At 56.8% G+C, this 15642-nt stretch overlaps 1 protein-coding gene across 50 annotated transcripts in view; it reads right to left on the bottom strand.

Moving 5' to 3' along the window:
- Window positions 1–1742: 1742 nt before the first annotated feature.
- Window positions 1743–15642, bottom strand: part of LOC141408250 (ubiquitin carboxyl-terminal hydrolase 47-like) — a 32534-nt gene continuing 18634 nt past the window's right edge. For 30 of the 50 annotated variants that reach the window (XM_074010724.1, XM_074010709.1, XM_074010711.1 and 27 more), the window contains 3 exons: window positions 9515–9744; window positions 4916–8572; window positions 1743–3657 (listed from right to left, as the gene is read on the bottom strand). In XM_074010724.1, coding sequence (XP_073866825.1) covers window positions 3146–3657; window positions 4916–8572; window positions 9515–9744 — 4399 coding nt within the window. In that variant the 3' untranslated portion in view covers window positions 1743–3145. Of the gene's footprint in view, window positions 3658–4915; window positions 8573–9514; window positions 9745–14193; window positions 14386–15642 lie in introns of those variants that run through there. The other 20 variants (XM_074010737.1, XM_074010738.1, XM_074010727.1 and 17 more) reach the window with 5 other exon arrangements.

Here is a 15642-nt window from a genome sequence, read left to right as displayed (position 1 = left end):
CGCGGCAAGAATCTTTGGCCAAAGCCCCGGCTCCCACTTGGCTAGAGGAAGAGGCAGCTGGAGCCCTGTGCGTGTCCCTGACAGCTCGGGCCCGGGAGTGGAGGAGGGAGAATGGCTGGGCTTCCAGGGCAGAAGCAGCACCCCCTGAAGAGGTGGCCCATGAGGAGCACAGGGGCCTTTGGGGTGCGTCGTTCCTCCTGGAGCCAGCGGCCCCTGGTCCCGAGCGAGCGTCCTCTGAGCAGAGGCTCTGGCTCCTGCTGTGGGTGCACGCGACGTCCCGCCCACTCCTATCCTGAGCAGAGCTGCTGCCCGTGGTGGCGCGGGACCTCCTGTCACACCCTCTCTTCAAGAACCGAGTTTTATTGACAGAGCTGGAAGCTTCGCCGTAGCGGACTTTGTTCTCGCAGGACCAAGGCCAGCTTTTCTAAGCAGAGCAGAGCATGGCCGTGATTCTGCTTCATGAGCTAAGGCTTCTTTCCACTGAGTGATTTTCCCCACATCAGAGTTCTTGAGCGGCCAGAATTCCGGATGGCAGCTGTGAAACTGCCATCCCAGAGGACACCCAGGAGGCCATACCGTGGGAGCACCAGCAGCATGGCCTGAAAGAGGTGCCGACTCAGATGGAGAAGACCCCGCGGGAACAGCCAGGGGCGGTCAGGATGAGGCTGTGCAATCTCTTGAGTTTCCCGGTAAAGCCAGGGACACCTCTGCCGAGGCAGCTCGTGACTGAGTTTCCCAGTGAAGCCACTCGAAAACAGCCACAGCCCAGTCAGCAGGGGCCGGGAGCCTCTCCCATCCTGGGCAGAGGGAAGGCGGGGCAGTTCACAGGGACCCCAAAAAGCCAAGACTAAGCCCTTGTAAGGATTTGGGGTGGCGGCTAGGCTGGTGGGGGCCCCTTCTGAGCTCCTCCCTATGGGACCTGCAGCCTTTTCTTCCTGGGGACACAGCTCCCAGGCACAGCATTTGTGCTGGACTAGAGATCCTGAACCTGTCCCACAACCTGGCCATGGCTCCATTTTTAGGAAAACAAAATGAACCCGTAGTGAAGGGCATCGTGAGATCTGCACAGCGCAGCCCTGGCCTTTCTGGGAGGCTCCCGGTAAGAGGGATGCGAGGTCTGGAGAAAGTGCACATGGTCATGGCCTCCAGGGGTCTGGGCCAGGCAGGGGTCAGAGGAAGCTGTAAGTTCTTCCTTCGAGTGAAAATGTGGAAGCTCTCAATAAGGAGAGGAGAATAATCCTATGCTGAGATAAAGATTAAAGAATGAAACTTCTATCTGGGAAGCTGTGAACACTGTATTATTATTATAATGGTTCTGTTTTATTATTGTTGTCAATCTCCTACAGTATCCAATTTATAAATTAAAATTGATCATAGGTGTGTATGTATAGGAAAAAACATAGTGTCTACAGGGTTCGGTACTGTCCGCAGTTTCAGGCACCCACTGTGGGTCTCGGAACGTGCCCCCTGCAGGTAAGTGGGGGCTCCTTAGTGTCTACAGGGTTCGGTACTGTCTGCAGGTTCAGGCACCCACCGTGGGTCTCGGAGCGTGTCCCCTGCGGGGGCTTCTTAGTGTCTACAGGGTTTGGTACTGTCTGTAGTTTCAGGCACCCACTGTGTGTCTCCGAGTGTCTCCCCTGCAGGTAAGCGAGGGCTCCTGTATTGACATGTTGTGCCACAGTCAACCTTCCATTTCCCTGGGTTCCCTGTCCTTGGATTCAACCAGCCTCCGAGACAAAATATTCAGGAAAAAAAGCTAACAATATAATGATAAATAATAGAAGTAAAAAACAACAAAGTATAACGACCAGGTATGGAGCATTTACATTGTATCGGGCATGATAAGTAATCCAGGGGATTTAAAGCAGAGGGCGTGCTTAGGTCATATGCAAACGCAACACCATTTCATAGGAAGAACCTGAGCACCTGTGGGTTTTGGTGTCCTCAGGGGGTCCTGGAACAAGTGTCCTGTGGATCCGAGGGATGACTGTATACAAAGAGTGTGTAGCACACAAGTTACAGAAAATAACAATACGTGCAACGCCCTTATGCGAAATTCCATGTGGCCATCGACCCTCTTAGGATGCTTCAGTTGGTTTTTGCCAAACTCTTGTGCCCTCGGCCAACCTGTGGTTTCGAGTGACCCAGGTCCTGACAAAATCAGACGGCCACTGGGAACCTCAGTCATGAGCTGCCCCAGCAGAGGCGTCGCTGGCTTCACTGGGAACCTCAGGCACGAGCTGCCTCCCTTCCTGAAGTCACAATCCACAGAGAGACGATCCACAGGGCAGAAGGTCACGCCCTGGTCTGCAGCACCTGTGGGTTTCCAGCTGCCCAGGGGCCCCACCTGTGCCACCGGGGCAGGGAGGGGGCAGTGCCTGCCCGCAGCATTTCTACCATACAGCGACAACAGACGTAAGCGACCCCCAAAAATAGTTGTAAAAAACAGTTAGGAAGTCTTGAGTTTAGGTAATTATTACCTTAATAGGTATTTAAGTACCTATTTTATTAAGTGCCTATTTTATTAAGATTTATTTAAGTACAAATTTCTGTGATTTGTTCACAGTGGCTGTGTTTAATGACTGGCCTTCCACATCTTTGAACGTTTAGCAGCGGATCCCTTGAGTGGGTGGGACAGGGAAGACCCTCTGCTTCCCAGAGAGGGCGAGGAGCAGATTTGCTGTGTCTTTCGTTCACTCTTGCACAGGTGTTTGCTCCCGGGGCTCCTATAGGTGAGGAGCTGTAGAGTGGAGATGCCCCACGCTAGGCCACCTGTTTCCATCCCCCGTGCAGGCCCAGGTCAGTTAGATGTTCCAGCCCCCTGAGGGGAAGCTCTTGGGCTCACTTTGGGGTCACAGCTCTGAGGGGGAGAAGCTACCCCGGAGGCCAGAGTAGGGTGGAAGCAGCCACCAGCAAGGCACCCATGAGGGGTGATGCTCAGGACAGTGACCTGAGACCCTGGGGTCTGCCTTCAGCACGTGGAAAGTCCCTCCACTGTCAACCCGGGTGGAGTCATGCAGGAAATGGGGCTCCGCGCCTTCCTGAGTGCCCACCTGAACCTGGAGTGGGTTGGATGGTAGCGCCAGTGCTCCTCTGCCCGGGTGCGGGGTTCTGCCCCGTCCCAGAGTGTCTCTGGGCAGGGTTATCAGGGCCACCCTGTGCCCTGGAATTCAGAGCCTTCTGAGGCTGGCCTGTCCCTCCTCATGGTCCAGCCCTCGTCCTGACTGTTCTCCTGGTCTGCAGAGATCTTCCTGTCCTCATGTCCACTGTCTGTCTGCAGTTGCTTGGAGAAGGTAGGTTCCATCCTCATGTGAACAGTGGACAGCGCGTGAGAGGAGAGCCCTGGGGACCCCACCCTGCTCTGGCCAGCCTCCCCACCAAGCACCCCTTGTTCCGCCTCTAGTTCTGCTGGGCTGGAGCTCCCTGGGTGGGAGTCTGGCCTGGGACTGGCCCTAGACAGCTTCAGGATAGGAGGCCTTCCGCCCTGGGGGCTGCAAGGGTCCCCGAAGGCAATGTCCAGGCTGGCAGGGTAGTGGGTGCTGGAGACAGACCTGGGGAAGTGGCTAGGGCTGGGGGTGAGCCAGTGGTGGGGGCCAGAAAGCGAGGTCAGGCTCGGGCTGGAGACGTAGGTGGCAGCTGCTTCACCAAAGCAGGATGCTGTGGGGAAAGAGGGGGACCATTATTCCTAAAGAAACAACAGCTAGATTTAGAAAATCTCCACCAGGAGGGAAGCCCTAAGCTCTGTACTTTGTATAAATAAACGGTGTCTGTGAAATCCAAGATATTCTAAAACATTTTCTAAGCAGGAATAATTCCTGCATTTCATGGTGAGGGGTTCAGTGACTTTTGAGAGGTCACACAGCAGTCACCAGCAGTGCGACCTGGACTGAGGGGACCTGGACCCCCTCAGCACCTGGCCCAGACTCCCCTATCTGAATGTGGGCTGCTCAGCGCCCTGGGCTGAGCCTCAGTTGCTGGCCCGGGAAGCCCCACCTTGCGCCCAGCCTATGGTGGGCCGGCTCCAGGCAGGCCCGGTGGGATTCTGTGGAGACCCGCTCCCTGTCCATCTCTATCAACCACGCCCTGCTCCTCCCGGAGCTTCCCCCTCGGAATCCAACTGGAATCCAAGCCCCAAACACCCTCTGTTTTCAGGGTCCTGCTCTCCAGCTGGAAGGGCCAGGGGAGGGCTCTGGGACGGGACAGACTGGGGACTCCCGAGGCAGGGGCATGAATGCCATCCTGGCACTCTAGACTGGGGACTGCCAAGGCAGGGGCGTGAATGCCATCCTGGCACTCTAGACTGGGGACTCCTGAGGCAGGGCATGAATGCCATCTGGTCACTCTTCATCTCTTTCCAGGGACCAAGGTCCCCATGGACGCTGGCTGGGCACTGAGCCTGGTGTGGTGTGGCACTGCCAGGGCTGTCTCTCCCCTGGGGCTTTCCCACCGCTGGTCTTGCTCCGAGGGAGGCAGAGGCCAGGTGGACGTCCCGCCTGAGGACGGTGGCCAGCAACCCTTCTGCTGTTGCCTCGCCTGTGGCCACATCAGGCTCTCCCTGTCTCTCAAGCCTCCAGGCCTCTGCTCTGGGGTGCACAGAAGTGGGCAGAGGCTGTCACAGCGTGCACAGGGCAAGATGGTGCAGGGGCTGTGGGTGGCAGGGAGGGCATGATTCTGGCCACCCCATGTGGAGGAGGCTGGATGTGTGGAGGTCCCAGGTCTGAGTTGACTCAGGACCCCAGAGAGGGCATCCAACTGGGCTGCTTGGGGTGTCTCTTCCTGGGGGCTTGTCATGGAGCAGGAGCTGGGGTGGCTTTCACTCCACCCACTCTTGAGCCACGACCCACAAGCGTCTGGCTGGGGCAGGGCCAGACCTGCAGATGTGGTGGCCTTGGCCACAGGCAGTGCCCTGACTCACCTTGAAGCCTGGCACCTTCCCTCCTCCATCTCTGAGGGGCAGCCTTCTCTGGTGGCCATGGCCTCCACTCCTCCTTCTCTGGTGGCCACAGCCTCCCCTCTTCCTTCTCTGGTGGCCACGGCCTCTGCTCCTCCTTCTCTGGTGGCCACGGCCTCCTCTCCTCCTTCTCTGGTGGCCATGGCCTCCACTCCTCTTCTCTGGCAGCCATGGCCTCCGCTCCTCCTTCTCTGGTGGCCACGGCCTCCACTCCTCCCTCTCTGGAGGCCATGGCATCCCCTTCATTTTCTTTGGCAGTCATGGCCTCCACTCCTCTGTCTCTGAGGAGCCAGCCCCCTTCTCTGGTGGCCACGGCCTCTCCTCCTCTTTCTCTGGTGGCCATGGCCTCCGCTCCTCCTTCTCTGGCTGCTGTGGTCTCTACTCCTCCTTCTCTGGCTGCCATGGCCTCTCCTCCTCCTTCTTTGGTGGCTATGGCCTCCACTCCTCCTTCTCTAGCTGCCACAGCCTCCCCTCTTCCTTCTCTAGTGGCCACGGACTCTCCTCCTCTTTCTCTGGCTGCCACGGCCTTTACTCCTCCTTCTCTGGCTGCTATGGTCTCTCCTCCTCCTTCTCTGGTGGCCATGGTCTCCGCTCCTCCTTCTCTGGTGGCCATGGCCTCCACTCCTCCTTCTCTGGCTGCCACGGCCTCCCCTCTCCCTTCTCTGGTGGCCATGGCCTCTCCTCCTCTTTCTCTGGTGGCCACGGCCTCTGCTCTTCCTCCTCTGGTGGCCACGGCCTCTGCTTCTCTTTCTCTGGCTACTATGGTCTCTGCTCCTCCTTCTCTGGCTGCCACGGCCTCCGCTCCTCCTTCTCTGGCTGACATGGTCTCTGCTGCTCCTTCTCTGGTGGCCATGTCCTCAGCTCCTCCTTCTCTGGCTGCCACGGCCTCCTCTCTTCCTTCTTTGGTGGCCATGACCTCTCCTCCTCTTTCTCTCATGGCCACAGCCTCTGCCCCTCCTTCTCTGGCTGCCATAGTCTCTCCTCCTCCTTCTCTGGCTGCCATGGTCTCTACTCCTCCTTCTCTGGCTGCCACGGCCTCCCCTCTTCCTTCTCTGGTGGCCATGGCCTCTCCTCCTCTTTCTCTGGTGGCCACAGCCTTTGCTCCTCCTTCTCTGGCTGCCGTGGTCTTTCCTCCTCCTTCTCTGGTGGCCATGGCCTCCGCTCCTCCTTCTCTGGCTGCCGTGGTCTTTCCTCCTCCTTCTCTGGTGGCCATGGCCTCCGCTCCTCCTTCTCTGGCTGACATGGTCTCTGCTGCTCCTTCTCTGGTGGCCATGTCCTCAGCTCCTCCTTCTCTGGCTGTCACGGCCTCCTCTCTTCCTTCTTTGGTGGCCATGACCTCTCCTCCTCTTTCTCTGGTGGCCACAGCCTCTGCTCCTCCTTCTCTGGCTGCCATGGTCTCTCCTCCTCCTTCTCTGGCTGTCATGGTCTCTCTTCCTTCTTCTCTGGTGGCCATGGCCTCTGCTCCTCCTTCTCTGGCTGCCATGGTCTCTATTCCTCCTTCTCTGGCTGCCATGGCCTCTCCTCCTCCTTCTTTGGTGGCTATGGCCTCCACTCCTCCTTCTCTAGCTGCCACAGCCTCCCCTCTTCCTTCTCTAGTGGCCACGGACTCTCCTCCTCTTTCTCTGGCTGCCACGGCCTTTACTCCTCCTTCTCTGGCTGCTATGGTCTCTCCTCCTCCTTCTCTGGTGGCCATGGTCTCCGCTCCTCCTTCTCTGGTGGCTATGGCCTCCACTCCTCCCTCTCTGGAGGCCATGGCATCCCCTTCATTTTCTTTGGCAGTCATGGCCTCCACTTCTCTGTCTCTGAGGAGCCAGCCCCATTCTCTGGTGGCCACGGCCTCTCCTCCTCTTTCTCTGGTGGCCATGGCCTCCGCTCCTCCTTCTCTGGCTGCCGTGGTCTCTACTCCTCCTTCTCTGGCTGCCATGGCCTCTCCTCCTCCTTCTTTGGTGGCTATGGCCTCCACTCCTCCTTCTCTAGCTGCCACAGCCTCCCCTCTTCCTTCTCTAGTGGCCACGGACTCTCCTCCTCTTTCTCTGGCTGCCACGGCCTTTACTCCTCCTTCTCTGGCTGCTATGGTCTCTCCTCCTCCTTCTCTGGTGGCCATGGTCTCCGCTCCTCCTTCTCTGGTGGCCATGGCCTCCACTCCTCCTTCTCTGGCTGCCACGGCCTCCCCTCTCCCTTCTCTGGTGGCCATGGCCTCTCCTCCTCTTTCTCTGGTGGCCACGGCCTCTGCTCTTCCTCCTCTGGTGGCCACGGCCTCTGCTTCTCTTTCTCTGGCTACTATGGTCTCTGCTCCTCCTTCTCTGGCTGCCACGGCCTCCGCTCCTCCTTCTCTGGCTGACATGGTCTCTGCTGCTCCTTCTCTGGTGGCCATGTCCTCAGCTCCTCCTTCTCTGGCTGCCACGGCCTCCTCTCTTCCTTCTTTGGTGGCCATGACCTCTCCTCCTCTTTCTCTCATGGCCACAGCCTCTGCTCCTCCTTCTCTGGCTGCCATAGTCTCTCCTCCTCCTTCTCTGGCTGCCATGGTCTCTACTCCTCCTTCTCTGGCTGCCACGGCCTTCGCTCCTCCTTCTCTGGCTGCCACGGCCTCCCCTCTCCCTTCTCTGGTGGCCATGGCCTCTCCTCCTCTTTCTCTGGTGGCCACAGCCTTTGCTCCTCCTTCTCTGGCTGCCGTGGTCTTTCCTCCTCCTTCTCTGGTGGCCATGGCCTCCGCTCCTCCTTCTCTGGCTGACATGGTCTCTGCTGCTCCTTCTCTGGTGGCCATGTCCTCAGCTCCTCCTTCTCTGGCTGTCACGGCCTCCTCTCTTCCTTCTTTGGTGGCCATGACCTCTCCTCCTCTTTCTCTGGTGGCCACAGCCTCTGCTCCTCCTTCTCTGGCTGCCATGGTCTCTCCTCCTCCTTCTCTGGCTGCCATGGTCTCTCTTCCTTCTTCTCTGGCGGCCATGGCCTCCGCTCCTCCTTCTCTGGCTGCCACGGCCTCCCCTCTTCCTTCTTTGGTGGCCACGGCCTCTCCTCCTCTTTCTCTGGTGGCCACGGCCTCTGCTCCTCCTTCTCTAGCTGCCATGGTCTCTCCTCCTCCTTTGGTGGCCACGGCCTCCGCTCCTCCTTCTCTGGCTGCCACGGCCTCCGCTCCTCCTTCTCTGGCTGCCATGGCCTCCGCTCCTCCTTCTCTGGCTGCCATGGCCTCCGCTCCTCCTGCTCTGGCTGCCATGGCCTCCGCTCCTCTTTCTCTGGCTGCCACGGCCTCCGCTCCTCCTTCTCTGGTGGCCATGGCCTCCGCTCCTCCTTCTCTGGCTGCCATGGCCTCCACTTCTCCTTCTCTGGCTGCCATGGTCTCTCCTCCTCCTTTGGTGGCCACAGCCTCCCCTTTTCTTTCTCTATCAGTCCCAGCCTCCACTCCTCTGTCTCTGAAGAGCCAGCCCCCTTCTCTGGCAGCCACGACCTCCCCTCCTCCTTCTCTGGAGGCCACAACCTCCAATCCTCCGTCTCTGAGGAGCTGGCCCCCTTCTTTGGCAACCTCCACTCCTCTTTCTCTGGTGGCCATGACTTCTGCTTCTCTGTCTCCGAGGAGCCGGACTCCTTCTCTGGCAGCCTCTGCTCCTCCGTCTTTGCTCCTGAGGCCTGCAGAGCAAGGGGTGGACACCCAGGCTGAGCTGGTTGGACAGAGCCCTCGCTCATGTCCTATGGGCCCTGTGGACCCTGTGGGCAGCCCTCACCTCGCTGGCACCCCCACCTCAATCCTATACCACCTGTACACAGGGCCCCAGACACCAGGCAACACGGAAGGGCTGGGGGCCACAGAGGTCCCAGCCCTGGGTCCCTCAGACCCAACTCCCAGCCCTCGGGTCCAGCCATCCACCCCACCCTTCCAAGTCCCATCTTGGGATCAGCCCCAGCACCCCCAGTGAGCCAGGCAGAGACTGGGGCCGTCTTGGGGCTGCCCCAGACCCTCACCTCAGGCCTAGCCCTGGAAAGTTTCCTCCCAAACTCAAGGGGTGGAATCACGCCCACTCTTCTCCAGCCCCACCAGGCCCCGGGCAGGTCCCTGCCGGCTCCCAGGTGCACAGTCCCTTCTGCCCCTGGGCCCAGCCGGGGCCTCCTCTGGCCTCTCCATGAGCCCCTCCCAGCCTTGCTCCTGCTCATCTGAGGGTCTCAGCCCCTTCAGTCTTGGCTGTCACCACCATTCCTCCACCCCAACCCTCCTCCTGCTGTCGGCCTCAGGCCCAACGCCCACCTCGGGAGCCCCTTTGACCACCTGGCTCGCTGGTGTCTGAGCCTTGCATTTCCTCCAGGACAGCAGGCTGGCCTGTTGGCCATGTGAGACATCGTGGGATCGGGTGCCACGGACCCTTAAGGTCAGCTCCGTGGGGCAGGGATGGGGCCTCTCCCTCAGGGTGAGGACCCCTGTGCTGGAAGGAGTAGGGCATGGCGGCGGCTGGGACGCATCGGTGTGAGGTGGTGAGTGACCTGGAGTTGGGGCTGACCGCTCAGTCCCTGCAGAGTCAGCAGCCATCAGGGAGGGAAATGGCCCCAGTCTCAGAGCATGGGTCAGGCGTCACTTACGTGTCTTTCCAGGCTGTGCCGGGCCCTGCACAGGGTGGGACAGGGCTTGGTCTTCAGCTACCGAGCTCCTCATTCCCATGGCAGGGAGTTCCTCTTCGGGGCTACACTGGGGGCCGCAGGGCAGGCCTCGGGCCTCCCCCTGCTCCCCTGGTGGAGGTGCTTTAGGGCCCTCCTCATCCACGTGCTCTGAGGCTCTGCCCCTGTCCCCAAGGCCAGGCTCCATGTCCCTCCTGAAACACAAGCCAGGAGGTTAATGGAACAAAGTGGACTCTCGCCTGAGCAGAGGGAAGCCCCTGAGGCCCTGCTGGGGTGGGGACCCCAGAACCTCAGCTCACCAGACCGTTGGGCTGCAGGAGGGCAGAGCCCCTGGGTCTCTGCAGTGATGGGGACAGGTGTGGGCTGCCCAGCTCAGCCCCTCCATTCCCAAGCACAGCAAGCCCCAGACGGGGGAGGCAGGGCCTGTCCCAGGTTCCTCGGAGGTTTGCAGCTCCATTGACAGGGATTCAGCAATATGTGTGCTTAAATATAATCTAATGAGCTCTGTTTTTCAACCAGCAAACTGGGTGGATTTCTGAGTGGGTGGCGGCTGACACAGTCACACTCCTCTCTTCCACCCTATCCAGTGCTGTGTCCTGGCCTTCCCTCCTGCCCTGACCTCGGCAGCCACAGCGCTTTCTGCTTCCCTCATGCCCCACTCTGTTGCTGGACGTCCAGGAGTTTATTTTTCAGCAGGTCGGCTACAAGGTGGCCTGCGGTGCTCTTCGAGGGGCCCCAGCATCACCGCAAGCTCCGGGGCAGCTGTCCTCTGCAGGCGGGGCCAGGGCAGCTGGGGGACAAGGCTGGCTCCCTAGCATCCTCCCGGAGGAAGCGTCCAGGAGAGAAAGGGCCTAATGGTGGTCACAGCCCGAATTCCCACATTGAACAGGGAGTGGGGGATGGGGGCATGGAAGGAACCCAACCCTCAGAGACAGAACCCCCCGGGCATCAGCTCAGGGACAGGGTGCTCCCGGGGGCAACCAATGTTCTGCCTAACACACATCAGAAAATGTGATCAAGGATGCAGGAGAGGCCACAGAGGTCAGTGCCCTGAGGACAGTCACAACCCCTTGCTCAGATTCAAGTCAAATCGCAGACCCAGAACCTAGAGATTGAAGGAGAGGGAGAGCACAAGTCCACTGGAGAGGGAGAATATGTATCCCACGGAGAGAGAGAACACGCGTCCTATGGAGAGACACATCCCATGGAGAGGGAGAGCACATGTCCCACCGAGAGGGAGAACATGCATCCCACGGAGAGAGAGAACATGCATCCCATGGAGCGAGAGAACACACATCCCATGGAGAGAGAGAACACGCATCCCACAGAGAGAGAGAACACGCATCCCATGGAGAGAGAGAACACGCATCCCACGGAGAGAGAGAACACGCATCCCATGGGGAGGGAGAACATGCATCCCACCGAGAGAGAGAACATGCATCCCACGGAGAGGGAGAGCACATGTCCCACGGAGAGGGAGAACACGCATCCCATGGAGAGAGAGAACATGCATCCCATGGAGAGGGAGAACACACATACCATGGAGAGGGAGAACACGCATCCCACGGAGAGAGAGAACACGCATCCCACGGAGAGAGAGAACACGCATCCCACGGAGAGAGAGAACACGCATCCCACCGAGAGAGAGAACATGCATCCCATGGAGAGGGAGAGCACATGTCCCACGGAGAGGGAGAACACGCATCCCATGGAGAGAGAGAACACGCATCCCATGGAGAGAGAGAACACGCATCCCACGGAGAGAGAGAACACGCATCCCATGGGGAGGGAGAACATGCATCCCACCGAGAGAGAGAACATGCATCCCATGGAGAGGGAGAGCACATGTCCCACGGAGAGGGAGAACACGCATCCCATGGAGAGAGAGAACACGCATCCCATGGAGAGGGAGAACACACATACCATGGAGAGGGAGAACACGCATCCCATGGAGAGGGAGAACACACATCCCATGGAGAGGGAGAACACGCATCCCATGGAGAGGGAGAACACACATCCCATGGAGAGGGAGAACACGCATCCCATGGAGAGAGAGAACACGCATCCCATGGAGAGAGAGAACACGCATCCCACGGAGAGAGAGAACACGCATCCCATGGGGAGGGAGAACATGCATCCCACCGAGAGAGAGAACATGCATCCCATGGAGAGGGAGAGCACATGTCCCACGGAGAGGGAGAACATGCATCCCATGGAGAGGGAGAACACGCATCCCATGGAGAGGGAGAACACACATACCATGGAGAGGGAGAACACGCATCCCATGGAGAGGGAGAACACACATCCCATGGAGAGGGAGAACACACATCCCATGGAGAGGGAGAACACACATACCATGGAGAGGAAGAACACGTGGCCCATGGAGAGGGAGAACATGCATCCCATGGAGAGAGAACATGCGGCCCACGGAGAGAGAGAATACACAGCCGACGGAGAGAGAGAACATGCATCCCATGGAGACAGAGAACACGCGGCTCCCATGTGCTTCCCTCCCCCGCCATGAGCAGGGTTTGTGGGGCAGGGAACCCCTGCAGTGCCCTGAGGCAGCGTCCTGGCCCGTGTTCTCTGGGTGCCTGGACCGATACTGGACTTTCCTCCAGTTCTGGAAAGCAGCCGTGGTATGACTTCCTGAGTAGCTAGCCGGACTCTAGCTGAGGTTCCCAGGGCTGTGGGATAAGAGCTATCGTAGGAAAGGCCAAGTGGGCGCCCCTGGCCCGGTGGATCTCCTGCTAAGTCAGTGATTCGACAACAGCATCACATCTCAGGGGAACACCAGGGATTAGCTCCCCCTTCAAAGCCTTGAGGGATGCAGGCACGGAGACCCTAACCAATCCCCATTCAACGTCCTAAGCTCGCCCCTGTCTGGACTGGATCCAGCCACTACCAATTTAACCAAGCGGGAGCCCAGTGCTAGCTGTCCTGCTGGGTGGGATGCCTTCACTGGGTCAGATGAACACGGTCTCGCATTCGTGGCTTGAAGCCACTGCCTCAGCAAACACATCCTTTCTCTAACATCAGGGAAGGTTGTCAGAGGCAGCATACTGCACAAGGGACAGATCTCAGTGCACAGACACAGGCCTTCCCCAGGCTGAGTTGGTTCTGTTCTGTCATGAGGGAGTCTAGAACATGTGGAGTATTTGCACGTTCTGCAGAGTATCACATTGGCCCACGATCTTGATAACTCTGTGTTCATCAGACTTGCTAGTAAGAAGCAGGAAGTACTCTGGATGCATTGGAAAAGGCCCCCTAGAAGGTGAGGAGATAAACCCCACATAGAGCCAGGGGTGGCCACGTCAGTGCAGTTGCACCCCAGGGCTCCAGTGCTTGTTGGGATATTCCCTCTGGAGTAACCAATGCCGTGACTGTGCTGTCTGCTCCCCTTCCCCTGAGAAAGGAACACAATGCTTGGTGAATCGATTTGGGCTTTGAAGGCAGCACAGGTCACACTTGGGCAGGCTTCTAGGACCTACTTGGCAAACGCTGCCAGAGGCTAGTAGCTTTCTAGCACTGGGCCCAGTGCTAGAAAGGAGTCTGCAGCAGCTCTAGGCTGCAGTAAAAGTAACCTTGCAGTTTGGGCCCTATGACCTGGAAGATCTCACGGTGGACAGTGAAGCCACCAGGAGCCTCAGGCAAGTCCCACCTGGAGAGTCACAGAGCAGCTCCCTGAGGCTCTTGAGGAAGGCTGTGTGTGGCCAGTAGCCTAGCTGCATGGCCAGGGTTTGGAAGAGCAGGATTGAAAGATCTGGAAAAGAAAGCCTGGAGAAAAGAATGGACCTATGGGAGAGGGTGCAATGTGTGCCAACAGAGGTACAATCTACCAAGTTAACATGATGGCTCAGCCAACGGGGGCCTGTCCTTGGCCACTCCAGTTCCTGAGCAATGGGCTTGCAAACAGAATATCCAAGACAGAAAATGGGGGCTTTGCCCGGGGGAGAAGCAGGGGTTCCCTCTCACCAAAGTGGCTCCAGCTCCTTCTGCTGCCTGTCTGCCCTGCCTGTGGGACTGGCACTGAGCCCCTGGCACAGTGCTAAGCCTGGGAAACACAGAGAAGACCAACCACCCATTGGATGGAAGTTGATGGCATCAGATCTCTTCCACCGGGAGAAGGTAAAACACATTTCATCCTGTCAGGGATTGACATAAAGTCCAGGTATGAGTTTTTCTTTCTCACCCTCAGGGCCTCTGCCAGCACCACTGAGGCCTCACAGAGTGGCAGACCAGCTGGCCAACATGGGAGCCTGTGTGTCATCATCGAGGCTTCTGGGGAGACCTCTGGGAGGGCTTATTCATGGTGGAAGGCAAAGCAGGAGCAGGCGCATCACGTGGTGAGAGCAAACAAAAGGGCGGGAAGTGCCAGGCCCTTTTAAACAACCAGCCCTCCATGAGCTACCAGCACGAGAACCCACTTGTTACTGTAGGAGGCCACCAAGCCATTCATGAAGGATCTGGCCCCAAGACCCAAACACCTCCTACGAGGCCCACCTCCAATGCCGGAGATCATATTTCAACCTGAGATTTGGAGGGGACAAATATCCCAACCATATCAGGGGGCACTCATGTAAGTGGCAGAGGAAAGAGAAGAATTCTGGGTCCATTCCCAGGGATAACTGCAACAAGGTGGGTACAGTCAGAGGTTTTTATTAACTATCCTCGTATAAGTTTTTCCAGGAGGATATGAAACCATGGAATGCTGATGAAGGTGTGGCTGCATTGCTGTAGGGAGCACCTGAGCGGCCTGGGGGATGGACTGGAATGGGTGCCGTGGTGTCCTACCAGATACCTTTCTCCACGCTGGTGCCTGCGTCCTACACCTGCTGGGAGTGTTTGCTGCTAAGTGCTCAGAATCAGAGCTGCTGACTTCTCCAGACCCATGCCTTTGGCCAGTAGGGGCTTCCACATCCCCAAAGCCATGCCCCATGTACTCCCATGTCTGATGGGAGTACAAATTGCTGATGCCTTTTCATCCAGGCAAGTTCACCTCTGTGGCCCAATTTGTGCTCCAGACATTTTCCATGGGGGCAGTCTCTCAAGACTTACAATCAACCACTTACATCTCCAACTCTACTTTTAAGAAATATGAGCTAAGATACCCTGACATTTTGACATCCTTATTTTTTCAACTAAGTTGACAGTTAACCAATATCTCTACTCTCCCCACAAAGCAAAAGGATGGCTTAGAGGACTTTCACTCCAATCTCCTACTTGCTATTTAGATTTTTGAGATGTGTCATATTTTTAGTTTTGTTCTAATATTCTCCAGATTAGCCATTATCATTAGGTTTTTTATACAATCAATGTTTAATTATTGTGTTACATTTTTGCTAGTTTATTTGAAAATCACTGTTTTTGCACTTCAGCTCTTCCTCCTAGACTTGATGTACATATTTCTGGAAATCAGCCTTAAGTTGTTTTATACAAGTGCTACTAGTGGTCAACTCTCTAACCCTTTGCTTGCCTGAAACAACCTGACTATGAGAGAGTTTATCTGGGTATAGAATTAGAGTCTGCCAGTTAAGAAGACATTACATTGTCTTCTACCTTACCCTTAGGATGTCTACTTTAACATAATTGTTCCTTTCAGTGGAATATTCTTTCCTCTCTAGTTGCTTTTAGACTTTTCTCAGGTAAGTCTAGGTATAGATTTAGTGTTGTGGGAAGTCAGGGACCCTGAACAGAGGGACTGGCTGGAGCCGCAGCAGAGGAACATAAATTGTGAAGATTTCATTTTAATACGGACATTTATCAGTTCCCAAATAATACTTTTATAATTTCTTATGCCTGTCTTTACTTTAATCTCTTAATCCTGTTATCTTTATAAGCTGAGGATGTATGTCAGCTCAGGACCACTGTGATAATTGTGTTAACTGTACAAATTGATTGTAAAACATGTGTGTTTGAACAATATGAAATCAGTGCACCTTGAAAAAGAACAGAATAACAGCGATTTTTATGGAAGGAGGGAAGACAACCATAAGGTCTGACTGCCTGCGGGGTTGGGCAAAATGAACCACATTTTTCTTTTTGCAGAGAGCCTATCACCAGACGTGCAAGTAGAAGAGATATCGCTAAAT

This window comes from Macaca fascicularis, chromosome 12 (genome assembly GCF_037993035.2).
Source record: "Macaca fascicularis isolate 582-1 chromosome 12, T2T-MFA8v1.1".
NCBI lineage: Eukaryota > Metazoa > Chordata > Mammalia > Primates > Cercopithecidae > Macaca > Macaca fascicularis.
Note: the sequence above shows the minus strand (reverse complement) of the source record. Positions and strands in the feature narration are given on the sequence as shown.